The 27,510-nt window shown below is 46.5% G+C and overlaps 2 protein-coding genes and 1 long non-coding RNA gene across 3 annotated transcripts; all 3 read left to right on the plus strand.

Moving 5' to 3' along the window:
* The first annotated feature begins 2,075 nt into the window (after positions 1-2,075).
* Positions 2,076-4,824, plus strand: LOC129348291 (uncharacterized). The gene is made up of 3 exons (XR_008600803.1): positions 2,076-2,709; positions 3,012-3,099; positions 4,325-4,824. It is a non-coding gene; the product is annotated as an uncharacterized LOC129348291 (long non-coding RNA).
* Positions 4,825-4,844: 20 nt separating this feature from the next.
* LOC129348227 (NLR family CARD domain-containing protein 3-like) lies at positions 4,845-9,861 on the plus strand. Its single transcript, XM_055008089.1, has 6 exons — positions 4,845-4,971; positions 5,843-5,926; positions 6,104-7,928; positions 8,006-8,179; positions 8,479-8,652; positions 9,573-9,861. The coding sequence occupies exons 1-6, from the start codon at positions 4,845-4,847 to the stop codon at positions 9,859-9,861; spliced, it is 2,673 nt and encodes an 890-aa protein (XP_054864064.1).
* On the plus strand, positions 8,268-25,867 carry LOC129348266 (uncharacterized). The gene is made up of 2 exons (XM_055008340.1): positions 8,268-9,993; positions 23,605-25,867. The coding sequence occupies exon 2, from the start codon at positions 23,746-23,748 to the stop codon at positions 24,412-24,414; it is 669 nt and encodes a 222-aa protein (XP_054864315.1). The 5' UTR covers positions 8,268-9,993; positions 23,605-23,745; the 3' UTR covers positions 24,415-25,867.
* The last annotated feature ends 1,643 nt before the right edge of the window (positions 25,868-27,510 follow it).

Raw genomic sequence — 27,510 nt, forward strand, 5'->3', positions numbered from 1 at the left:
TCTTTTCTCCTTCTGAATGTGAGTAAAAGACACTTTAAACAGTTTTTTATCTTTTATATATCCATAGAACATAAAACTGATTGAATCATTTGTTGTATTTTAACTCAAAAACAACATTGTTGTGACACAATTAAAATGTGAAATGAATCTTTTTTTTTCCCCTAAAACCAAATCTTCAGTCATGTTGGGGTGTTTCCAACCAGCAGCAGTTATCAAACTGATGCTGAAATCAATGTGTTTTATCAGTAAATATCATTTGTATTTGTCAGGAAGTTCTAAACATGAGTTGTTCTTATCAGCAGAACTTCAGTGCAACAGTTGTAGGATGGAAATGCTTTGAACATGTGATTTTTCAACAACACACGTAGAACTAGAACATTGTGTGGACCAAACAGTGGTGGAAAAAAGTTTTGGGACTCCCCATGCATTTGTGAAATACTGCATTAAGAATCATTCTGAGGTCTTCAAGTGTAATTTCTTTTAGTTCAGTCACAGTCAGAATATTAAACACATCCTAAAAAAGACATTAAAACTGATTTGGTTCCATAAAAATACAGAAGAAATGTTGAGTTTTGGGTCATTTTGGTTCCAGTGATCCACTAGAAGATTCTGTTCTCAGATGAGTCCAAAGTTGGTCAAAAATAACTCAAAACTACATCAAAGTCAGTTAAAAAGTTCCAAAATAACTCAAAATGTGTCCAAAATGACTTTAAACTGTCTGAATGAGATCTGGAATTAGTTTGAAATTCATCCAAAATTACTAAAAATTATTCAAGATTTGTCAGAATAGCTCAAAATTAGTTAAAACTAGTTAAAATATGTCCAACAATTCTTAAAGTTTGTCCAAAATTACTTAAAACTTGTGCAAAAATGATTCAAACTGTTCAAATGTACTTAAGATTCATCCAACAAGAGGTAAATAGGTCAAAAATGACTACAAATCTGAATAAAATGACTAGAAATTCATCTAAAATATCTCAAAGTTTGTCCAAAATGACTTAAATTTTTCCATGTTTGTGGATATTTGTCAAAAAATACTTGATCTGGAATGAGTCAGAAATTGCCTAAAATGTACCTGACTAGATCTCCATGGTAACTGATGATGTGGCGCTAACCTGGTCCAGGTTGTGTTCAGAGTTTAGATGGAAATGTGCTGGAAGAAGCGTCTCCCTTTAACCAAATCGTTTCCTAGCCAGTATTTCTGAGCCATCCAGATTCTCAGCTGAGGAAAAAGTTGTTTCTGTAAACATGTTGAGCTTTATGTGACTAAAACCACTGGATCCAGTATCACACACTGTATGCGTGGCGTTGCCATGGGAACCTACATGTATGTGGTGGGTGATGCAGAAAATGCATAAATGTGTTTTAATGTCTGGTCTGTTTCCTCTGCTGGTACTGCAGCTGATAGAACACAGACTGGAACATTGATTATTTATTGGTATTTATTACACACAATATTCAATCAGTCACATTCATTTCATTTGAATTTGGACACAAATTAAAGAGATTTCCTGCATTATGGGATGGTGTCAGACCTAAATGCTCTTCAATACATTATCATGTTTAAACGTATGAAGTTTAAAGTTTTATAGTTTTATTGTTATTGTTTATTGTTCAGTAAAATAAATATATTACACGCTTTGTTTAGATTTCAGACCTACAGGCTAAAAACATGAGAACATGTTGTTCCAGCATCTATAAAACACAGGTTTCCTGCTTTGTTGCCCTGACAACAGTGATGTCACGCCCCTTCCTGTTCTCCATTTCAGTTCCTCTAACCGTCTTTTACCGTCTTCGTGTCGCAGCTTCTTTTCTCCATCTGAATTTGAGTAAAAGGCACTTTCAGCTGGTTTTTATCTTTTATATATCTATTGAAAATAAAACTGAATCATCCATTATATTTTAACTCAAAAATAACGTTGTTGTGGTACAATAAACATTAAATCAATCTTCTTTCCCTAAAGCCAAACCTTAAAACGTGTTGGGGTGTTCCCCACCAGCAGGAGTTATCAATCTCATGCTGAAATCAATGTGTTTTATTAGTAAATATCATTTGTGTTTGTCAGGCAGTTCTAAACATGAGTTGTTCTTATTAGCTGTCAATCACAACCTGTGATCTGATCTGTCCAGCAGAGGGGAAAAGATTTAAACTGAAATAAAGTTCACCTGATACACTTTGAAGAAACCAAATGCTAGAAATGTTCAGATGTTTCTTCAATGTAGCATTAAATTAGATGGAGAGCAGACATGTCTCTTTCTGCACTGTTGAGGGAAATGTGCATTAGTGTGATCTCTGCTGATGTTGGTTCTGTCCCAGTGATTCCATTCTAGGGAAAGTTAACTGTCAGGGATTTACAGCCTGATGGGAGTTTCTGCTTTCATGAACCACAGGGTTTGTAGAAGTTGTGTTGGATGTTGAGAGACATGAAAAAGGTTGAATGTTAAAATAATCCGTCACATGAAATGAGTGGGAATCAGCCTGTAAAATGTGCTCTTATTGTGAAACTCTGCCTGCTGCTTCCTCATGGTGGAGTCCTGACTGGTTCCAGGAAACAGATCACCTGTCTGAGCGTCCATATCACAAGGATGGGTGTAAAGCTAACTGCTAGGCTAGCGCTCACAGTTAGCCTCCCTTATCAGTCTGAACGTGGCTGTCGAGCACACCAGCTCATGTGATTTTTTGGGGGGGGATTTTTTTTATTCAAACAGGTAAGAGAATAGCTGTTAGGTTCCTTGTTTTGTTCTGTAATGTGTTAAAACAGAAATTTCTGAATGCTTTTTATTTATTTTGCTGTTAAAATATTTTATTTATTTGACGATGTTTTTCTAAGTATTATATTTGCATTAATATTTGTTTTAATTTATTTTGGTCAGTTTGTTGTATAATTGTTTCTTTTGTTAGATATTGGTTATTTTTTATATTTTTGTACAAGTATATTTTATATGGCCAGAAAGAGGAGATTCACCGCTGAGAGCCACCAGCTCATGTGTGATTATTTTTATTCTAACAGAGTCGTAACCTGCATGGTCAGAAAATAAAAGTGATCCAGAGAACAGACCTGGTCCTGAGAATCACTTTATTTCACAAAACACAACACAGTGAGTGAAAACCACACGGGTTACATAAGACACACCATAAATTAATACCAAAATAATCAACTAAATTAAGCAAATGAATATAATTATACACAAATCTAATGCTACACAGTCATTGGAGCAAAGAGCCAATAAAAGCCATCATTGATCTGATCAGTAGACTGACTGTAAATCTGATCAATCAACAATCAGCTGGAAGGTTGTGGTGTTTCATCACTTCCTGTTTTAGGATTCTATGCCTCTACAAAGACATACAGAACTATGAAATGTCTCTGAAATCACTTGCATCTGTAAAAACTCTGATCTTCCCGTCTCACTATCTGCACACTGAGCTCTGCAGCATCTTCAGGAAGGATGGAGATGTTTCCAGAGAGCTGATTGGTCAATAGGAGGTGTTTTAGTTGATCTGTTATCTGGTTCAGCATCAGTTACCATGGTGATGGACCTGCTAAGAAGTGAACCAGCATCCTGAAAAGTCTTGAAAACCAGAGTTAAAGCTGAAGTTCCCTCCATGAGCTCAGATCCTGCTTGGTAGTCCAGACCTCAGAGCTGTTTTCATGCTTCAGCCTCCATTTGACATCAAGTCTCATGGAAATCAGCATCAGTTTGCTGCTGCGTAGAAATCAGCTGATCACAAGTGTCCGTCTGAAAGGACAGAAACAGACTGAAAACACTGATAAATAGTCAAATAGAGCAGAAAGAAATCCAAGAGAACAGCTTTTATTACTGTCAGGAGAAATGTTGTGAGAAGAATCCTCACAGAAGTTTGTGTTTTGTTGAAAAGTTGAAGAATGAAATGTATGTGGATCCATGAGAGACATTTACTGCAGTAATGAGCTGTTTAGTAGCAGTCAGTGTTTGGTCTGGACTCTGAACAGACTCAGTATAAAAGTATAAAACCCCGATATGAGGCTCTGATCCTGGACTCCAGTCTGACTCTGATCCTGGACTTGTTCTGTGAAGGATCAGAGTTCATGTTTATTTGGAGCCTCTGTTGGTCAAAGTGTAATAATGTGGGATCATCTTTGTGTTGTGGTCCAGTGACTGCAGAGTGACTTCCATGAGTAATATTTAACAGACAGGAGTGAGCGCCCCCTGCTGGTTCCCCTCAGTGTTGCTGTCAGTGATCCTGTAGGATTAACTGTTGTCCTGCTGCTACACAACAACCTCCACCACACCAACAACACAACTGTTCATTAACTGCTGACATTTTCTTTGACTTTATCAGGGAGACATGATGACATCAGAGGTGCTCTTGAACATCCTGGATGATCTGGATGATGATCAGCTGTCTATATTCCAGTGGTTCCTGCAGAAACCCAACAATGTTCAAGGCCTCCCAGCCATCACAAAGAGCCGACTACAGACACTAGACAGGTGTAAAACTGTGGATGTGATGGTGGAGACTTATGGACTTCAGAGAGCTGTGCAGGTGACCAGGGTGGTTTTAGAGAAGATCTCCAGGAATGATCTGCTGCAGAGGTTTCCTGCCAGCAGCTCAGGACCAGAAGGTCAGTCACAAGACAAGAACAACATGATATCATTACAGTCAGAAAGATGCATGATGGTGCTGCTACAGTTTGATAGAGTTCAGGTTCTGTCAGTTTTTCCTGAGTCCACATGTAAGGTCAGTTCCTCTGTAAAATCTACTGATCAACCTACTGACTGAATGCTGCCCCCTGCTGTTTAAACCTTGATAGAACACCAAAATTAGTTCTGTATGAGCTGACCTTCTGTGGAAGCAAAGCATGTCCCACCTGTCCTCACCAAATTATGAGCTAATCAGACAGTTTCTGAAGATTCTTCATTCATACTGTTTAGCTGGGAGTGATCCTGCAGTTTACAACCAGAGGGAAGCTGACCAATCAGCTCTCAGTAAGGGCAGAAACATGTTGTTGAAGCAGATGCATTCCAAATCACAAACTTTTAAATTTAAATACATGCTACAGTTGACCTCACAAAGTATTCACTGTGTCCTGTAGTGTGCATCCAATTAGAACATACTACTTCATAGTATGGTTCCTTAAACTCTGACTATCCCAGTCTGTAGTAATGTGGTGTCATCTGACTGTGAGCTCTCAGCAGCTCAAACTTACTTCTATTTCCACGACACACTGTTAAGTGCTATGACTGTTCATAGAATGTGGGTCAGAACGGCCAGAAAAACATGTTAACTTGCATTCTACAAAATCAGTCTGAATGTGGTCGGACATCTGGGTATTTCTGACATACTACATTTACATAATATGTACTGGGACGTACTACATCTTTTTCTGTGCGTACCATCTGGCATGTTAGTATGTAGTACTATGTAACATTACGTTATACTTTTAAACCATCAACAACCTCCCAGCGACCTACCACACTGGAAATGTTAAGTCTTCAGAGAGCCATGTTGGCTGACTATTTTAAGGGGACACTGTTGCTGCATCCTGGGCTTAGCTCCACCCTGGATGACTGTGGCTGCTTTAAAAAGACAGCCCTTCTTCCCTCTATAGCAGAATGATGATGAGGTGAAGCCAGAACACTGTTCTTCAGAATGGTCTGGATATGCCAGACTAATGTCAGAGTAACATCAGGTTTTACTTTGAAGGAGCAGTTTGGTGTCAGAAAACCAGAGTTAATCAACACCATAAACTCATCAATAAATGTCAACATAAAGTCCCTTCTAAGTCTGTTGTAGCTGAAATAAATGAAAGCAGTAAGCAGTGGAGAATATAACATGTGATCTCTGTCTGTCTGTCAGTTCATGTCAGTGATGTTGGGGAGACTTCAGAGAACAGAGAACCTTCCTCCTCTCAGACTCAGCCTCCTCTTCCTCAGACTGAAGGTAAAACTGATGGATTTTTTGGTCTGTAAAGAAAGATGGCAGCAGTTCCTCATGCCTGAAATGGAAGCTGAGATTCAGCAAGTTGTTTTGTACAACACAGAACAGTGGTTGACTATGGAGTTGCATGAGGTTTCTGTAGACACACATCTCACACTGTTCCCTTCATGTTTGACACAGATGAGACTGTTCCGGTACCAGAACCATGTCCCATCAGATATTACCAACAGAAGCTTCAGTCAAACTTCCAGGACACGTTTATGGTTGCCACAGAGGGGTGGGCAGCAGATGAGGAGCTTCTGGTTGATATCTACACAGAGCTGTACATCACAGCTGGCCGGGACGTGCACGTCAACACACAGCATGAGGTCCTACAGATTGACAAGGTGTGGAAGCCATCAGACACAGAGACACAGATCCAACCTAGAGACATTTTCAAGCATCCTTCTGGAAAAGACATACCCATCAGAACAGTGCTGACCAATGGGATTGCAGGGATTGGAAAAACATTCCTCGTGCACAAGTTTGTATTGGACTGGGCCGAAGAAAGAACCAATCAAGACGTGCATCTTATTTTCCCGTTCACTTTCCGTACCCTGAATTCACTGCAGGGAAAAGAGTTTGGTTTGGCAGAGCTCATTCATGACTGTATCCCAGAAACTAAAGACGTCTCAGTGGAGGCTCTGAATTACATCTTTACCGCTCTGCAGTCATCAGGAACCAGCAGCTACAAGAAGAGCAGATTCAAACTGCTGTTTGTGTTTGATGGACTGGACGAGAATCGCCTTCATCTGGACTTTGATGTCAACAACATTCGCTCCGTGGACGTAACAAAGTCAACTAAAATAGAAGTCCTACTGAGGGGACTTATCAGTGGAAAACTGTTGCGCTCAGCTCGCATCTGGATAACCACACGACCTGCAGCAGCCAATCAGATCCCTCAAAACCTCATTAACACTACAACAGAGGTCAGAGGGTTCACCGACCCACAGAAGGAGGAGTACTTCAGGAAGAGATTCAAGGAGCAGACCAGCAGCATCATCTCCCACTTGAAAAAGTCACGAAGCCTCCACATCATGTGCCACATCCCAGTGTTCTGCTGGATCACTGCTATAGTTCTGGAGGAGCTGCTGGAAACCAGAGAGGGAGAAGATCTGCCCAGAACCCTGACTGAGATGTACGCAGAGTTTCTAAGATTTCAGATTGATCATACAAAAGAAAAGTATGGTCCAGAGAAGTGCATTCAGTACATTAAGTCATTAGCTAAACTGGCTTTTGAACAGCTGCAAAAGGGCAACCTGATCTTCTATGAGAAAGATCTGAGAGAAAGTGGCATCGATGTGAGTGAAGCCTCAGTGTACTCAGGAGTGTTCACAGAGATCTTCAAAGCAGAGCGAAGACGGAAACAGGAAGACAAGATGTTCAGCTTCGTCCATCTGAGTGTTCAGGAATTTCTGGCTGCTCTTCATGTCCATCTGACCTTCATCAACTCTGGAATCAACCTGCTGGAAAAACAACAACAAACAATCTCCAACAAACCTGATCCAACAGTTTTCTACCAGAGAGCTGTGGACGAGGCCTTACAGAGTCCAAACGGACACCTGGACTTGTTCCTGCGCTTCCTCCTGGGTCTGTCACTGCCAACCAATCAGAATCTCCTACGAGGCCTGCTGACACAAACAGGAAGTAGCTCACAGACCAATCAGGAAACAGTCAAGTACATCAAGGAGAAGATCAGTGAGAATGTGTCTGCAGAGAGAAGCATCAATCTGTTCCACTGTCTGAATGAACTGAAGGATGTTTCTCTAGTGGAGGAGATCCAACAGTCCCTGAGATTAGGACGTCTGTCCACAGATAGACTGTCTCCTGCTCAGTGGTCAGCTCTGGTCTTCATCTTACTGTCATCAGGAGAACATCTGGACGTGTTTGACCTGAAGAAATACTCTGCTTCAGAGGAGGTTCTTCTGAGGCTGCTCCCAGTGGTCAAAGCCTCCATCAAAGTTGTGTAAGTAGTTGGAGACTGAAGATCCTTTTTCATTTTGCTGCTGTTTCATCAGTATAATCTGCTTTTTGTCTCTTCAGACTTAATAACTGTAATCTGTCAGAGAGAAGCTGTGGAGCTCTGTCCTCAGTCCTCAGCTCCCAGTCCTCCAGTGTGACAGAGCTGGACCTGACTAACAACAACCTGCAGGATTCAGGAGTGGAGAGTCTTTCTGCTGGACTGGAGAGTCCACACTGTAAACTGGAAGCTCTCAGGTCAGGACTCACACTTTGAAACTGAAATGATTTCTATCAGTGGATAAACAGCTAACCTGAGTAGAATCATTTCTGCTGATGGGATTCATCAAATGAGCTTTTACTGAACTTGTGCAGGACTTTGTCAGAGTTTATTTTTTTCCGTGATTAAATTCCCTAATCGTTGTTGAGATTGTTGATTTGCTTGAGACACATGAAATGTGCAGCAAAATGTAGCTGAAAGACAAAGAAGAAAAGAAAGAGAGAGAAACATCCATCCAAGTGTTGTCCGTCAGGTTTGTGTTGTTTTGTGTGTGCAGGCTGTCAGGCTGTCTGGTCACAGAGGAAGGCTGTGCTTCTCTGGCCTCAGCTCTGAGCTTCAAGACCTCAAATCTGAGAGAGCTGGACCTGAACTACAACCATCCAGGAGACTCAGGAGAGAAGATGCTGAGAGCTAAAGTGGAGGATCCAGACTGTAGACTGGAAACTCTCAGGTACAGACAGACAGACACTCTCAGGTACAGACAGACAGACACTCTCAGGAAACTATCATCCTAGTGTTGCAGGCCAAGTCTGCTCCTTTCCATTGGTAGGTTTAAGGGTGTGTGAGACGTCAGAGGAAGTGCTGCAGCGTGTCGAATGGGGCCTAGTTTTGAGATCCCAGAAACAACCACGGTTAAGAGGTAACAAAAGCCCTAAGCACGTTCATCAAAAACAGCAGACCAATAAAGATTTATCTGAAGAAACCACATAATGTAACCAAGTGATTATGCTTATGCTGAGCAGTGATTTTTGTAACCTGATACTTATTTTTAAAATACTGAAGTGTTTGAATAAGATAGATGTGAATGATTAAACAGGTGATCTTTTATGAACTGTTTAACAGTAAAATGATTTGTTCATGATTGAAATATTAAATGTGAAGCATGTTGTGTGATCAAGCAAATGCAGTGATTTAAAGGAATGATTATGTGTGACAAGTACTGTGTCTGAAAAGAGGAAGTTGATTTTAAACTGCGCACTTACTAGAAAAGAGGAACTAGAGTGTTACCCAATGTTGAGCAATGCTTAGCCTCTACAGGGCAGTGATTTTGACTTACAAAATGTTGTTCCAAATATGGTAAATCCTTGTAATGGTTAATAAGTGCAATGATCTCATGCAGGATGCAGACCCAAGTATGGGTATTAGAAATCATGTGTAATCCTTCTGAAATGTAATGTAATCAGAGTATATTCAATGTGTGTGTATTGGGAATGTGACAATGAATCACCATGACTAGGCAACTGAGCCCTCAGACACTGGGTGTGTATTGAGAGATAACTGTATAAAAAGAGGAGACAGAGACAAAGTATTCGGAGTTCTCGGAGTTCTCTGAGTTGTTGGAGATGTCGAGGGGCTTAACACTGGGTTAAGCCTGCCAGAGTTCTTTGAGGACATCGCTGGAAGAAAAGTTCTCCGGACTTTGTTCAAGAAAAGAAGACCAAACTCTGTTGATGAAGAAAAGTTCCAGTCGGTCTACAGAGTCACCAAGAAGAGAAGAAAGAAGAACAGCCGCCGAGCCAAAGAGGGGAAGACGGTATCGGAGACGACAGCTGGAGGCTGCCCTCACCCAGAGAGACGGGAGAGTCGGGGACTTTCCACCACCGTTCATCTGCCCAGGTCATCGGGGCTTCCTCACCACCGTTCCAGCTTCTGCTTCTAAAGACATCTGCAAGACCAAGATTGGCTTTTTTGGGACTTTTCCTGCTCCCCCTGCCGAGGAACAACAATTTTTGGACCGAAAGAGACCTTGTACGGGGTTTCCAGATCCACTACTGAGTTCGTCCAGACGCAGGTCAGACATCGGGCGTGGCAACTAAGGCCAAGTTGCCCGTTCTCTCTGTCTCCCAAAATATACTGATTAGAGAAGATACTTAGAAAGGCTCAGTTTTAATAATTCTTAGTGTAATTGATTTGTTTTAATTATAATTGTTATTGCCTAATCAAAACTGATGCTATGCCCTTGCTGAATTTATTCAATAAAACGCTATATTGCATTTAAAGAGAAGATTAATGTATTTTTTATAATTCATATGCTTTGCATGCCAGTAAAAAGTTAAGCCTATTGTGTGCATTAAAACTGAGAGGTTCCTAAAGGTTGCTTTAGTCCCAACAGTGATTTTAAAATCTTACCCTTGAGGTTTTCTGTTCCTAACCTCTAAAACTAACCTAGGAATATCACCAAGTGCAAACAGAAATAAGAGGAAAGCTGTCGTTAACAGACGTGACTGATAGGTTGCTTGGTTACTTAGGCTACTTAGCTGGGCTGCACATCAGAGTAAGAAGGGTAAAGCGTTTGGAAGTAGACAGTAAGAACCTAGGCGAGTATTCCTCGACACCAGCTTAATCATTCTGCTGAATCCTGTTAGATAAACCACTAATAGGCAGATAGAATCTAACCCTAAGAAACGGAGAGCTGGTCCTGATTTATCCTTAGCAGGTTAAAGAAGCCAGATCTGACGACATGGCGTCCCTGGGTGGGCACTGCTAATCCAGCAGTGTCAAGAAGAAGATTCTGGGAGCCAGGGCGGCTTCTAGAGTCGTCACCAGAACCTGACGGGTGTAGATTGGAGAAGAAAAGGCAGTTTCTTCCGTCCAAAGATCCACAGCCAAGAAGTGATTGACTGAGAGGGAACTCAGGATCACCACCCCTGCATAGAAGTGCAACGGAGCACCGCAGGATAGAGACGCAGCGACGAGGAGACCTGATCATCTCCAAGGGCCGCAGCGGAGTAGCCCAACCGAGTCTGCATTCATCCCTACTCAAAGGTCCTACGAGAGGCTTTGAAGAAGCAGACGACTCGTGAAGACAAAGACAAAGACAAAGATCATGGAAGTCAGCGACCAGGGCCACGATGAGGGCGCCGGGGCGACGATTCCTGACATCATAGGGGTACCAGACACCGAGGCTCGTAGAGCTGAAGAAGACGAGATAGAAGAGACACCTCAAGACGAGGTAGAGCAAACCAGAATCCAAGAGTTCCTGGAAGAAGCAAAGAAAAGGGCACCAACCCCGAAGAAATCTCCAACCTACAGGTACCAGGTTGTGTTAGCAGGGGACGGATGGAGCACCTGGGAAGACGCAGTAAAACAGCATGTGCAGGGCTTCAACCCGAGCTTGGCAACAGAAGAGTTGAAGGCGCAAATGCAAGAGAGCCTCCAAAAAGACAGCTCCTACACCTCCAAGGGGTTCGTTGACAACCAGTGGCAAGTGGTGCTGAAGTGTCCTGCCAAGCCGCCCAAGAAGAAGCAAGAAGTAGAAGATTGGTTGGTGTGGTGGTCGAACTACCTGGTGGAGGTACTACGAGCAGCCCCCATGTCTAAGGCGACTGCGCTGGTGAGTCCTTCTGCAGGCTACGACTCTATAGTGAAAGCGTTGGCCAAAGAAACCGGGCTGACAGCGGTCCTGGTCTCCAACAAAGTAAGAGCAACCTCTATCCAACAAGACCTGAGAAAACATCTGAAAGCGATGCATCAATATCGGGCCAGAAGCGACGGGCTGCCCGCCGAAGTAGACCGAGAGAGCACGTGTACGAGGCAGGATTCAGCTTCGGAGTCGGAGGAAGAGGAGCCAGACGGCCAGGTGGGGGACCAGGAAGGTGATGAGGAAGGTGACTGGGCAGGCGAAGAACCTGACGAAGACCAGCGCAGCCCAAGTCCCGGACCCAGCGGATGGAACCCTCCAGATCCAACGCCCTGCCCAAGTCCAACGTGGGACCTCAGCCGTCTGACCCCAGACACCAGAGCCCGAGCACAGGCGACAGAAGAGGCAGTTCAAGCCCTGAAGAAGTTCAACAAAGTTTACAGCGAAAAGCGCAAGAAGGGCCTGGAAGCAGACGAAGCGGCCCGGAGCAGGGCTGACCGGGCCCTTGCCGAGTTGCCACCACTACCCGAAGGAGGGAACAAGTTCAACAACCAGATGGGAGCAGCAGCCTACTACATCGAAGGGGACCCATGGGGGCAGCATGCAGACGTTCTACTGGTAATAACCTCCTCAACCTTAAAGGTCAGAAATACCGCTTTCAGAAAGGCCCTGCGGAGAAATGCAGGAGAAGGCTACCAGAGAGAGACTGAAGAAACCAGCGAAGAGAACCGAAGACGCCCAGAGGGACCCAGGTCTGTGGTAGTAACCAGTGGTGGAAGGCTGCACTATCATGCAGTAGTACATGTGATAGAAGAAGAATACAAAGAAGGCATTGAGATCGAGACCTACAGAAAAAAGCTGCAACAGGCCATAGCCAAGGGACTGAAGAGGGCGAGTGAGCTGTGCTACAGGAGAGTGGTAATCAGCATCGACGGGATCAGGTCCAACACTTTGCCTTGGGAGGTGGCAGAGCAAGCAGCCACCAGAGCAGTGAGGTGCCAGCTGATGGAGCAACCACTCTGCAATGAGATCAAGCAGTTGGTAATCATGACTTCACATGCTCAGGGTAAAGAGCGAAGAGATCGAGTCCTGAAACCCTGTAAAGCGGCAGAAGAGGTGAGAGGCATAAAGGCAAGGAAGAAGACCGGGGGGTCGGCCGAAGAGAGGGAAGAAGAGGCTGACGCTTCGAAGGTCCGCAGGGGAAGACTGGCATCCACGCCCGGTGAGTCATCTCAGGCACAGAGCACACCTTGGGAGGAGCACAGCTACACCCAGGGCCGGCCAGCCAGCAAACCCATGATAGCATGGAAGGCAGAGACGACTCCGGGCTCAGTGGTCCAGAGGCTGTACTTGCGGAAGCAAGAAGAGGCTGAAGAAACCACTCAACCAGAGAGAGATTACTTAGCCATGCAGACCACCAGGCAGGGCCCGAAGGAAACAGAAGAGCCGAAGACCCCCAAGGTTCGTGATCGAGCCATCTCACCTATCACCCCTGGAGCTGGGGTAACCCAGCAGTCCCTTGGCAGCAGCCGAAAAGAAGCAGAAGAAGAAATCGTGGTGAGCAGTGACGAAGCAGGCGTCGACGAAGATGACGAAGGTGACCAGTCGCTGGAATCGGTCATCCATCAGACGCCCCAACCCCCAAGGGACATGCGAGCAGCCACCAGAAAGGGTGAGAAGAAAGCGGTGGTGCTGCAGTCAGTAAGAAGAGCCTCAGAGAGAATTGCAAGAGACCTGAGCTTTGGGCCCATAAAAACTAAAGATGAAAGGCAAGCATACATGCCAGAAATCGGTCAGACCAGCTACGACGTGCCACTTGGCTGGGCCGAGCATCCAGAAGACAAGAAGACGCTGCCAGTAAGTGCAACACTGGGAGAGTGGGCTAACATATTGATGATGCCTAGCTACGGGTCCCTAGCAGCCTGTAAAGAGTTGACGGCTAATTTCAGGACAGCTTTCACAGCAATAACCCATGATGTTATGCTCCGGAGAATGAAGAAAGCAGCCCATCGCTATGCACAAGAAGTGGAAAGGGCCATAATGGAGGACTTCTCAGCTGATGAAGAACCGGACGAGAGACCCTATCACCAGGCCCAAAGAGAAGACCCTCCAGCAGTTGCAGCGGGAGCCACCAGTAATCCTATGAGCGCGTTGACTCCAGTCCAAGGCTTCACCGAGTTCAAAAAGATCAAGATGTTGGTGACTGACCGGGAGCCAAGTCAGCCCATAACAGATTATCTGAAAGACAAGTGGCAGTTGGTCAAAAGTGCGACAACCAACGAAGAGGCCAGAAGGATGTGGCTGAGCCATGCGACAGGACATCCAGTCGAAGAAGGAGAGTCAGCCCAAGACCAGTATAACCGGCTAGTGCTTGAAGACGCTGAAGACACAGAAGCCTGGCTCAATAGAGCGCGAGCGAGGCTGGACAAGGGACAGACTCTCACCCAGATATGGCACGAGGCTAAGAAGAAAGTCACCCCGCAGCAATTCGTGAAGGCACTGCGGGCCCTGACCAAGGGCCAGAGAGATGAAATAGAGTTCATCGCCATGCCGCTAGATGCTAATCTGGCTCAACTAGATGCAGCAGTACAGAGATGGGATCTGAGGAGAAACTACTACAAGGAAAAGAGGGAAAAGGAGTCGCGACAGCAACCACCTAAGGTCAAGACACCACAAGAGGCTCCACCAAGAGCAAGGCAGTCGAACCCTGAAGCACGCCCGAGATCATTACCCAACAGGCCAGCACCGAGAGAACCTGCAAGACCGACGCAGAACAGGCCGGCCTACCAACCAAGAACGGACCCAAAGAAGAGTCAAGAGAAGAAGAGCGACTATCTCTCCCCAGAAGAGTACCGTAAGCTAACCCCAGAACAGAAGGAGGCCCTCCGGGTGAAACGCCAGGCGGCGGCCCGGGGGCCTGACAAGTAATGGCTGAAAAGGCGCGGGTCACCCTGGAACATGCCTACTGGAGGGGGGATGAAATCTACACAGATGTGGAGGGAATCCCTTATCTGGTGGACTCAGGGGCAGAGGTGTCGATGACCCGCAAAAGCCTTACTACAGAAGGACACCTGAGAGTCCAGCTGGCTGATGGGACGGTGAAGGAGTTTCCATTTGCCACCTGGAGAGGAATAGTATGGGTTAAGGGGCCATACAACTTGATAACAACGAGAGACCTGAAGTACCTGCACCAGACCGAAGGAAAGAAGAAACCAGTGAAGTGGCGAATAAAGAAGTTGCACGCACATCTTGTTCGCTTTACACCTCAGCAAGAGAGTCAGCGACCCAGAGAATGGTATAAGCCAGTAGATGTAGAAGAAGTCACCGCACAGAAGATCCAGGAAAGTGATCTCTCAGTTGCAGGAAAAGAGCGATTGAAAGAGATCATTTCAAAAGCCAAGGTAGCAAGGTTCAAGAATGATTGTGGGGACCTGGGAGAGAAATACACCCATACCATCATCGGAAGAGTACATCCTGCGGTCCGCCAATATCCTCTGAACCCCGGTGCCGTAGACGAGATGGACTTGATAGTCAAGGAGCTGAGTGCATTAGGGATAATCCGAGAAGAGGCCAATCCTATAACCAACAGCCCGATCCAGGCAGTGAAGAAGCCCGAGTCGGCAGGCGGAGGATGGAGGCCAGTAATCAACTTCAAAGCCCTCAATCGACGAACGACGGCCAATAAAGCCAGTTTGATCAATCCCCAGGGCACCTTGAAGACGCTACAGGTTAAGAAATACAAGTCCTGCATTGACCTAGCCAATGGATTTTTCTCCCTAAGACTAGCCAAGACCTCTCAAGGCAAGACAGCGTTTACACATAAGGGTAGAGCTTATGTGTGGACTCGGCTGCCCCAAGGCTTCAAGAACTCCCCAAATGTGTTCCAAGCAGCGGTAATGGACATCCTGCAAGGACTGGGAGCAACAATCTACATCGACGATGTGTTCATTGCAGACGATACAGAAGAAGAACACCTAGAGAAGCTGCAAAAGATAATCGAGAAACTGACCGCTGCAGGATTAAAGCTGAACCTGAAGAAATGTCAGTTTGGCCAGTTTCAGGTAAACTATCTGGGATTCCAGGTCGCGACCGACCTAGGAGTGTCTGAGGGATATCGAGAGAAGCTGGACCAGATCCGACCCCCAACATCACTGAAGGAACTTCAACAAATCCTAGGACTGTGTAACTACGTGAGAGACCACGTTCCCGGGTACCAGAGGTATGCCAGACCGTTGTATGCAAAGCTACGGAAAGCAGAGGATCAGTCGGAACAGAAAAACAGCAAAAATTGGACATGGACAGCCATGGACCAAAATCATCTGGAAGAACTGAAGAAGGCAATCCAAGGAGCCCTAAGGTTGGAACCCAGGAGTCTAACATCCAGACTGGTAGCTGAGACGAGTTGTGAAGAAGACGATGCAGTGGTTAAGGTCAGTAACGAGGGAGCAGGCATAGTTGCCCTGTGGAGCTACACTCTGACCTCAGTAGAGAAGAAGTATCCCCCAGAAGAAAAAGAACTGGCAGTCCTGGCAAGATATTGGAGTGCCCTGAAGGACCTAGCGCAAGGCCAAGGTATCAAGGTCAACACCCAAAGCCAGGTACACCGGTTCCTGAGGAAAGCCACTGTTGAAAGTACCAAAGCGACCAATGCGAGATGGGGAAGATGGGAAGATATCCTATTAGATCCAGACCTCGAAATTGGACCAGCACAACCGGTGAGCAAGAAACCAGCCAAACCAGAGGGTGAAGAGAAGGAACCGTACGAGTGGGCCCTATACACCGACGGATCAAGAAAAGGACCTGACAGCACTGCCTATTGGGGTTTCATCCTTAAGCAGGGAGACAAGGAACGCTACCGGCAAAAAGGAAGAACAGAGGGCAGTGCACAAGCAGGTGAAGTAACGGCAGTTCTAGAAGGACTGCTGGAAATGGAGAAAAGAAAGGTAAAAAGGGCCAGAATAATCACCGACAGTTCTTATTGTGCACAAGCGCTGAACGAAGACCTCGCCATTTGGGAAGAAAACGGGTTCGAGACCGCTAAAGGGAAGACAGTAGCGCACCGAGACTTGTGGAAGAAGATTGCCGAGCTTCGGATGAACATGGACCTCGAGGTGATGCACCAGAAGGCCCATACCAAAGAGGGAGACCATTGGAAGGGGAACGATGAGGTAGATCGTTTCGTCCAAATGAGGAAAATTGTCTTTGTTGGAATCGAGGAATGGGACAAGACACCTAAAGGAAAGGTAGTCCCAGAGAAGTACGTGGAAGAAGTAGTGCTGGCCGTACATGAAGCGCTGGGCCATGGGGGCATACTTCCTACACGTAGGGAACTGGAAAAGCAGCAGCTTTGGATTCCAGAGCGCCATGTACGACGTGTTCTGAGGGCTTGTGAAGTATGTGGTCGATACAACGCAGGTCGCCGAGGGCAACGAGTAGATGGGCTCACCATCAAGAGCACTATTCCCTGGGGATCTGTCTGCATGGACGTGGCAGGCCCGCTAGGAGTTACAGGGAAGAGAGGTGAGAAATACCTTTTAGTGCTAGTGGACTCTATGTCAGGCTATGTGGTTATTAAACCAGTAAAAAAAGCTAATGGCAATAGTGTGGTTAGCATGCTAGAACAGACGTGTGGGAACCTAGGAGTGCCGAAAGAGCTCAGAACCGATAATGGGACACACTTCAAGAATGCTAAGGTAGACATATGGTGCCAACAACACGGAGTGATGAGAGTTTACTCGCCACCATACACACCACAAGCGAATGGGGTGGTGGAACGCACCATAGGGCTAGTGAAGAATTGGATAGGGAAAAACGCCAATTCAAAAGACTGGAGCACTAAGGCCCTCGAAGTGGGGATGGCCCTGAACGACAGACATCGAGCTGACAGGCCCTCCCCCTCTGAAGAGCTAAATCAACGCCCCTTTGTGTCAGAAGAAATAGGGCGGGGCTCCGACGATAAGATGGCAGCACCAAGTCCCAAGGTACCATTCCAGGTCGGACAACGAGTCTGGATCAGAGCAAGAGACGCACCCACAGGTACCGCAGTCAAAGCCAAATACGAGAAACCTGACATTATAAAACAAATATTAGACAGCAACACAGTTTTGCTAAAGAAAGGAGGAATCCAAGGAGTGGAGCAGCTGAAGCCAGTTCCAGACTAAAGAAAACCAAGAACCAGAAACCATGGCCACGAGCACACAAGGCTTACCACCCTTCATTGAAGTGGCCAACATTAAAGGGGTGGTTGCCATGCGAAGAAGCGCAACAGGACTCTGGGCAGGCAGAGCTCTGAAGAAATTGGACTATGCTAAAAGCGGACTCCTGTCAGATGAGAAAGAGATGTTAGAATGGAAAAAGATAGAAAACGCCTGTGTGGTCTGCTGGAAGCCGACCACACTGCCCTTAAGATGGGAAGGACCAGGGCATGAGAAGCCAGAAAAGGTCAAACCAAGACGAAAAGAAATGAAGGATATGCACCCTAAACCGGTCAAAGTTATGGATGCATATATCTGCGGAAGATGCAGAATGGATAAGTTGCCCAGACTGATCATCATCACCCAGTGGGATCTACGCGGGTCGAAACCAGAGGTATCAGAATGTGTTTGTCAGTGGGACGGTGAGATCCTCCACCTCTGCAGCAGCTGCAACCTCCAGAGAAGATGTGGGCAGTTATCGCAGGCCGGAGTGGCTGAGGGATGGCAGGTGAGGAAGATGGTCGACCCACTTCTCTCGTTGGGGCTAAGCGAGACTACAGGTGATGAGGGAGAAGCAGCAGCATCGGCTTACGTACCTGAGATTCCAGACCAAGAGAGTGGAGAACCATCAGCACCACCATTATACCCACCAATACAAGGCAGTGATGGTAAAGACCAGGAGCAACCCTTATGGAGGAAAGTAGTCCAGAGGGCCTGGCCTTACAACCCTGCCACCGCGGAGATGATGACCCCACCGCTGGCAACAACACAGGTCCCCCTGGTGTTCAGAGTTTATCGAGACCCAGATGGGCCTAAGTATACGTCAGGTATGGAATCTATTCCAGACCCTCAAAGAGAGATGGCACAAGCCCACGGCTGGGAAGGACCATGGGAGTTAACAACATGGGGAAGATTGGTAGCTGAAGTGTTTAATGATCAATCCATCCCATTGAAAGACTCTGTCCCAGTCCCAAGGGAGGAAGGTGCCAGGGGGACAAACCTGGCCTATACTGTTACAGGTCTAGACGCCTGGGTGCAGCCAGGCCAGAGGACCAAAGAAAAAGAAGCAGTGTTCACCGTCACACCGGAAGACTGGCGCCGAGATGGGAGTGTCCAAGTGGTGAATTCCTGGGTGTCAAGGGCGGCCACGCCCATAAGGCCGGACCAATCGGTGACGGTGAGAGTGAGAGTGCGTATGGTCATGGTGCCATACGTGGGAGTGTTCTCGTTGGGTGCAGACGTATCCAAGGCGGAAGAACCCAAGCCAGAAGAGGATTCTACTCCCAAGAAGGGGGAGAAGGACAAAGAGAGTGTCTGGTTGAGAGTAAAAGAAGCTGCCAGAAGAGTCGGGCGAAAGAAGCAAAATCCCGAGCCAGAACAGCAGTAAAGACCTGAGGTATGGAGGTGCCGCTAGAAGAAGAACAAAAGAAAGATTTATATGGGAAGCCATATTTAGAAGGAAAAAATGATAGGATAAAATTAACTCACCCCAAGAGGGATTTTCAATACAAGAATGGGAGATACGGAACGGCGAACTATTTCTGTAGTAATTATGAGTACAGGAGAGATAAAGACTTTGAGAAGTCAGAGTCGGGCACATTCATCCTAAGGTGGATAGTACACGGAGACTTCGTCCAATGTGCACGGAAAAAGCACAGTGAGAGGAGAAGAAATAAAAGCTGGAGATGGGCGCCTACACCGGTATGTCCACCCTCATCCCCCTGGATCTTAAACGCGGTCCATCTCTCCATAGCACAAAAGCAGTTCACGGTGGTTTGGGGCCCTAACTATGCTGACTCTGTGCGAGACCAGTATGTTGAAATCAGATTGGGAGAACTCGTGATTTGGACCAACAGCCCCTACATGCACAGACAGAAGAGACGACGGATAGCACATAAAGGAAGGTATGTCATCGAGAACCAGACCCTGCACCTGCGTCCCATCCATTATGAGAAGGAGGTGTACACAGGAGACTATGACAGAAACAAGCGACTTCCTCCCACAGGAGAAGGAGCCATGCTGCGCGTCAACCAAGGGTGCTGGTATCCACACGACCGACGTATATTCGTGACGGAGTTGGTAACACACAGAGGGGAACCCCTGTATGCCGAGTTGTCACAAGTGCGAGACGCAGCAAGATCACTCCAACACCCGGACGAACAACTGAGCCCCTATGCCGAGGCCAGATTAGGGCTGAAAGTGGATCAGTACAACAGTTTCACAAGGCTCTGCGAAGGACCCCTGCCAGAACCAGACGAACTACGTGTCGCAGTGTGGAAGTGGGTGTGGCGTGGGCTGGACCCAAGAATAGATAAGTACCCCGCTCCACTCTATCTCAAGTTACTCAAAGGAAGAGTCGTCGAGGACGAAGAAGGTAACATACTGTACCCAGCTCCTATTCAAGTAATATCCTTGAGAAAGAAGAAACCCCGACCCCAACCAAGAGGGTTTCGGCCGAGGAAACGCATCCTCCCTTGCAAAGGGAAGAAACAATGAGTCCAAAAACAGAATTCGAAACGGACGAGCGGCACCCACAACTCAGGCATCGACCACGGAAAGGTAAAAGGATTTGGATATGTCAAGCGATCAAAGTTTTTGCAGTAATGCTAGGATGTGTAGCGGTCCTAGCAATAATATATGTGGTTGGACAAGAACCATGGACAGAGGCCCATGCTCTAGTCGACTACACTGCTACAAAGAGATTCACCCAGACCTGCGGAGAGGCACAACCAAGAAATTTGTTCCTGCCTAAACTACAAGCCTGGGGGAACAACACCAACCAGACGACCCTGTTGGAAGTGATGAGTCTACTGGGACCCATCCAAGAGAGGGCTGCCGGCCGGAACATCACTGAAGACATCCGAACCTGGATTGGGACGATAGGATCAAACGCCACTGAAAACCAGACCTCCCTGCTGACCTGGAAAGAATTAATCCAAACTGAGAACCTGACCAATGGGACTACGATGATAGAAGGATGGCAAACCTACCCAACAGAGATAGGGATCCAATACTGGGTCAGAAATGGAACCAGTACCAGGTCAGGTCAGTGTAATTGGATTCAGCCAGAATCGAACACCCCTCGATGGTATTGTACGATGGCTTGTGTTTCATGGCCAGGAAATGCGAAGCAAGGATACTGGAAACCTGAAGTTGTGTATGCAGCATACCTCAAGAACGAGACCTGTACCACTATACTCCCGTTAGGAGGGATGTTTTGGGGATACTACAACTTCACATGTGAGACTTCACAGCCTACAACAAAAACAGATGTCCTGAAAAATACTACCCAACCTCCAACCACCATCGCGACAGAATCAAGTTCTGCCTCGGTAACACCGGCACCAGTGGTGAGTACACCCACTCAAAAAGCCACCATACAAGTAGTAGATCCTGATATCCAACCAAGAGACCGTAGCAGTTATCGATCACGCCACAAGGAGCTGATAGTTGACTGTATAAAAAACAAGTTCATGGTTTTGAACCCTTGTTACTGGAACGTACTCACTGAATGTAAAACCCAGAATTACTTGGTAATTACACCAGCTACACACTTGATGTTCTACGTGAGTAAAGGCATGTATGGACCCCAGCCGCGTGCGCACCATGAAGATTGGCTCAACGACACCTTGCCATGGTTATGGATTGTTCCACTGAAGCACTTCAGAGGAGCATTCCAGAGAGGCTATGCACGAACGGGTCTGGGCCTAGCAGGACCAACACAGACAGATATGTACGTCCAGAAGCTCCCTACACCACCAGAACTGATGACAGTTCCCAGCGGAGACTTTGAAAAAATCGACAAGTGTGTAGTTGAAAAAGCAGTTGAAGCATTGGATGGGGAAGAGTACGTGAGTAACGGTGCTTCACCCAGATGTCCGTTGTGGCAAATATGGACCAAGTACTACGGCACATGGACCTACAATTGCAGCGGACTGACGGCTAATGAGACAGTGAAAGGCATTCTACAGGCCTGGAAAGAAGGACACACCAGAAGTGAGACCTCTACCTGGTGGGGCCTGCAGAAGCAAGAAGTCAGAGATTGGGTCGTTCCCTGCCTAGCACAAACCAACAACTACTGGGTAAAGTATCAATATTTGGCTACAGTCTATTCCAGAGACCAGGACATTTGGCCGGGGCCATGGAGCCGACCTGAACCCTACGTCAGCCCAAGGCCATGGAGTATGGTGTGCGATAAAGCCAACACGACCTGTACCATCGGCCTAGCCAGACAGCATTGCCAAGAGGTTCCAGGATGGGAAGACCACTGTCAGAGCCATTATGGTGAAGAATATCCCAGTTATGGGTTAGAGGTAAAATGGGTTAAACAGCAAGGAAAGTGGAGACGAGCTATCCCTACAGGGGTAGGGTGCGCCAAAGCTATCCTAGGACATCAGATGATGGACAGAAAAGAAGTCAACGGAAAGATCATTCCACATGTGACGGATCCCACCATCGGAGTAGCAGAGGGGCATGCCTTCAGAAAGAGCCTCTGTGAGGGAAAAGAAATCAAGGGGTTTGAGTGGTTGGGCCCCAATAGAATCTACAACAACGGGACCTGTCACTCGCCAGAAGAACACTGGATGCATTGCGGCCAAGGCAAACAAGAGCACGAATGCACCTGGTGGGAGAGGACCAAGTTGAAGGTAAAAGGAACGTTCGAGACTGCAGTAGAAACTGTGGTTGAGACCATTGAAGAAGGGTTTTCAGTTGTAGGAAGCTGGATCAAGACCCTGTTCACCTGGCTGTGGCCATATTTGCTGATGATATTGGCCGTGATCCTCACAATAGTCATAATCTATGCAGTCGTGAAAGGCGGAGTCCAGACAGCCTTCACTTCCTGCCAGAAGAAAGGCCACGCCAAGAAGGGGGAGGGACCTCTGAAACCACTCCTCCAGGAAGAGGCGTGGACTCAACTGTAAAAAGAGAAGTACCGACGCGCCCTAGCCATTGCACTCCCCGGACTCAAACCGCTGACAACAGAACCAGAGCAGAACAAGAGAGCGACCTCACCCTACGAAGAAAACAAGAACCATGGCATCCCCCTCACCAAATACCAACTTGACTCGCTACAATGTAAGTGACTCCATTCTATCCTGCGATAGAGCAAGCTTCGAAGGATGTGTGGAGTTCTGGGCGATTGAATTCACCTGGCTCATCTACTGCTGCATGGGCGTATGGGCGCTAGATCAGCCATTAAGAGTCACCACCCTGGTCTTAGGGCTCTTAAAAATAGCCTTCATCAACCTCTACAAGAAATATGGCAAATTTACCCTGTCCCTATTCATGACCTATATCCAGGGGCGCACCAGAATTGACACGACCCGGGTAGGACTGGTAAAAGGGGCAGCCATAATCATCTGGGCAGGATTAGATTCTGCTGCTGTGTTCTACGATGCCCTGAAGTGGATCAGCGCAGCTTACGAGGGTGTGCTAGTAGTCATCTTACTGGCATATCTTACAACCATGACAATGGCGCTGCAAGAAAGAGGAAGAAGGCGTTGGCTGCTCAAGCTAGGCGCCATAACGCTGTGGGGCATGGGCTGGGGCATCGCAGCAGTCCTGCATTGGCTGCTGCCAGAAAGAAGAGGGGTAATCACAGTAGTTTGGTTCATGTTGTACGAGGCTCTCTTCCCCCGGGATCAAGAAAGAGCTCGAAGCCCAGGGAGAACTCCACCGGTTCTGCCTCTGCGGTCGCCTTGGTTGAGTGCACTGGCTCAAAGACGCGCCAAAGAAAATGACAGGGCTGACTAAAACAAAGCTAAAAGTCACCCTGCCTGCTTGCTTGCTACGCTAAAAAATGCTAAGTAACAGAATGAAAAGTTTCTATGTCTGCTTAAAATTTCAGAAGAGTGCTGCCTGTGTCAGGTGTAATGCTACATTGGAAGAAAAGAAGTGTCTCTGGGATGTGAAGCCAACCTTTTGGTGTGAAACCTGCTACAACGCCGCGTTCCCCATCACTTCTGCAGACGGCGTCCTGTGTGATAAAATGGCTGTACGACTCCCGGAGATCTCCGTGAGTGAGCACCTGGGGATTCAAGCCTCAGCCAAGCCATTGTGGTGTTCGGCAGAGCACTACCAGTCCTGGTATCAAGAGTACCCGGAGGGCATCTACTACCCAGTCTACCTGAAGATTTGGCAACTCTGGGGTGAGAAGTACATCTCCACCACACACCTAGCCGATGGGAAATGTGTGGCCATAGGGCAGCCATGGCAGAGACCGCCACCATCACCTCGACCCGTCGCAGTGGTCAATCCTACTGTGGAACCGGGCGCAGACGTCCCAGCTCGACCTACTACCTTGGCAGAGATACAGCAGGCCCAAGATGAGACACTCCGCGAGCTGTTGGAAGCACTGGAGACAACATTGAGGCCCGTACCTCTCCCAGGGGATGAAGTGACACCGACACCGGATCCAATCCAACCATCCACGAGAGCAGAGAGGGCAACAAGAGTGCGGTTCGCTGATCTCGACCTGGCTGACATGAGTATCATCGACGCCTGGGAAGGTTCACCAGCACCATTCATCGTCGAAGAAGAACCAGAGATCATTGGAGAGGTGGTTACCATCAGCACTGATGACGCCCTGGTTCCAATAGATGATGTGCTCGACATACATGCTCCAGATGACGACGAGCTGCTCTACACCGACCTGTAGTGACCTGTGGTTGCTACCTGTGATCTCAAGAAGGGGGTGTCGAATGGGGCCTAGTTTTGAGATCCCAGAAACAACCACGGTTAAGAGGTAACAAAAGCCCTAAGCACGTTCATCAAAAACAGCAGACCAATAAAGATCTATCTGAAGAAACCACATAATGTAACCAAGTGATTATGCTTAAGCTGAGCAGTGATTTTTATAACCTGAGGCTTATTTTTGAAATACTGAAGTGTTTGAATAAGATAGATGTGAATGATTAAACAGGTGATCTTTTATGAAATGTTTAACAGTAAAATGATTTGTTCATGATTGAAATATTAAATGTAAAGCATGTTGTGTGATCAAGCAAATGCAGTGATTTAAAGGAATGATTATGTGTGACAAGTACTGTGTCTGAAAAGAGGAAGTTGATTTTAAACTGCGCACTTACTAGAAAAGAGGAACTAGAGTGTTACCCAATGTTGAGCAATGCTTAGCCTCTACAGGGCAATGATTTTGACTTACAAAATGTTGTTCCAAATATGGTAAATCCTTGTAATGGTTAATAAGTGCAATGATCTCATGCAGCATGCAGACCCAAGTATGGGTATTAGAAATCATGTGTAATCCTTCTGAAATGTAATGTAATCAGAGTATATTCAATGTGTGTGTATTGGGAATGTGACAATGAATCACCATGACTAGGCAACTGAGCCCTCAGACACTGGGTGTGTATTGAGAGATAGCTGTATAAAAAGAGGAGACAGAGACAAAGCATTCGGAGTTTATCGGAGTTCTCGGAGTTCTCTGAGTTGTTGGAGACGTCGAGGGGCTTAACACTGGGTTAAGCCTGCCAGAGTTCTTTGAGGACATCGCTGGGGGGAAAAAGTTCTCCGGACTTTGTTCAAGAAAAGAAGACCAAACTCTGCTGATGAAGAAAAGTTCCAGTCGGTCTGCAGAGTCACCAAGAAGAGAAGAAAGAAGAATAGCCGCCGAGCCAAGGAGGGGAAGACGGTATCGGAGACGACAGCTGGAGGCTGCCCTCACCCAGAGAGACGGGAGAGTCGGGGACTTTCCACCACTGTTCATCTGCCCAGGTCATCGGGGCTTCCTCACCACCGTTCCAGCTTCTGCTCCTAAAGACATCTATAAGACCAAGATTGGCTTTTTGGGACTTTTTCTGCTCCCCCTGCCGAGGAAGAACAATTTTTGGACCGAAAGAGACTTTGTACGGGGTTTCCAGATCCACTACTGAGTTCATCCAGACGCAGGTCAGACATCGGGCGTGGCAACTAAGGCCAAGTTGCCCGTTCTCTCTGTCTCCCAAATTATACTGATTAGAGAAGATTATTAGAGAGGCTCAGTTTTAATAATTTTTAGTGTAATTGATTTGTTTTAGTCATATTTGTTATTGCTTAATCAAGAACTGATGCTATGCCCTTGCTGAATTTATTCAATAAAACGCTATATTGCATTTAAAGAGAAGATTAATGTATTATTTACAATTCATAAGCTTTGCATGCTAGTAAAAAGTTAAGTCTATTGTGTGCATTAGAACTAAGAGGTTCCTAAAGGTTGCTTTAGTCCTAATAATAACTTTAAAATCTTACCCTTGAGGTTTTCTGTTCCTAACCTCTAAAACTAACCTAGGAATATCACCAAGTGCAAACAGAAATAAGAGGAAAGCTGTCGTTAACAGACGTGACTGATAGGTTGCTTGGTTACTTAGGCTACTTAGCTGGGCTGCACATCAGAGTAAGAAGGGTAAAGCGTTTGGAAGTAGACAGTAAGAACCTAGGCGAGTATTCCTCGACACCAGCTTAATCATTCTGCTGAATCCTGTTAGATAAACCACTAATAGGCAGATAGAATCTAACCCTAAGAAACGGAGAGCTGGTCCTGATTTATCCTTAGCAGGTTAAAGAAGGCAGATCTGACGACAAGCGGTAGGAAGGAAGAAGAACAGTGAAGCTGAAGAAGGGTGATGTTTAGGTGCAGCTGCAGTCACAGCGCATGTTATGGTCCAAACAGAGAAGTAGATCCAAGTGTGTTCTGGAGAAGCTGAGTGTGTGTACAGTGTGCTGCAGAGCTTGAATAAAGTTCCTGGTTCTCCACCGCAGAGTTGGTCCGGACTCTGAATACAATTTGTTACCAATAGCGAGCCACGCTAAGCTAAGTGAGCTAGCGTTTACCTGAGGCTGTCCAACTATGGTTCAGAAGCCGACGAAACCGGGTCGTTAACACTAGCTTAGCACAAGACTGGAAGCAGAGGAAACTGTTAGCCTAGCTTAAGACAAAGACTGCAAGCAGGATAAACTGTTAGCCTAGCTTGGCACAAAATCTCGAAGTAGGCTAACTGTTAGCCTGGCTTAGCACAACGACAGAAAGCAAGGGAAACTGTTAGCCTAGCTTTGCACAAAGACAGGATGCAGAGTGAACTGTTAGCCTAGCTTAGCACAAAGACTGTAATGAGTAGAAAACTGTTAGCCTAGCTTTGCACAAAGACAGGATGCAGAGTGAACTGTTAGCCTAGCTTAGCACAAAGACTGTAATCAGTAGAAAACTGTTAGCCTAGCTTAGCACAAAGACAGGAAGCAGGGTAAACTGTTAGCCTACCTTAGCTCAATAACAGGAGGCAGAGTAAACTGTTAGCCTAGCTTAGCTCAAAGACAGGAAGCAGGGTAAACTGTTAGCCTAGCTTAGGTCAAAGACAGGAAGCAGGGTAAACTGTTAGCCTAGCTCAGCTCAAAGACTGGAAGCAGGGTAAACTGTTAGCCTAGCTTAGCTCACAGACAGGAAGCAGGGTAAACTGTTAGCCTAGCTTAGCTCAAAGACAGGAAGCAGGGTAAACTGTTACCCTAGCTTAGCTCAAAGACAGGAAGCAGGGTAAACTGTTAGCCTAGCTTAGCTCAAAGACAGGAAGCAGGGTAAACTGTTAGCCTAGCTCCATGAAAAGAGGAAGCATCAATGAGTAAAGCTGAATAATGAGTGTAAACTGAGCTGGAACGTGACGAGCACAGGACAGGACTTTAGAGATGCTGCATTCAGGTGTCTGTGTCTCCATGTTGGACTGGTCCTTTATCAGTGGAACAGTGTGAGAGCCATGTAACGTCCATG

The sequence above is a fragment of the Amphiprion ocellaris genome, chromosome 24 (assembly GCF_022539595.1).
Source record: "Amphiprion ocellaris isolate individual 3 ecotype Okinawa chromosome 24, ASM2253959v1, whole genome shotgun sequence".
In the NCBI taxonomy this organism is placed as follows: Eukaryota; Metazoa; Chordata; class Actinopteri; family Pomacentridae; genus Amphiprion; species Amphiprion ocellaris.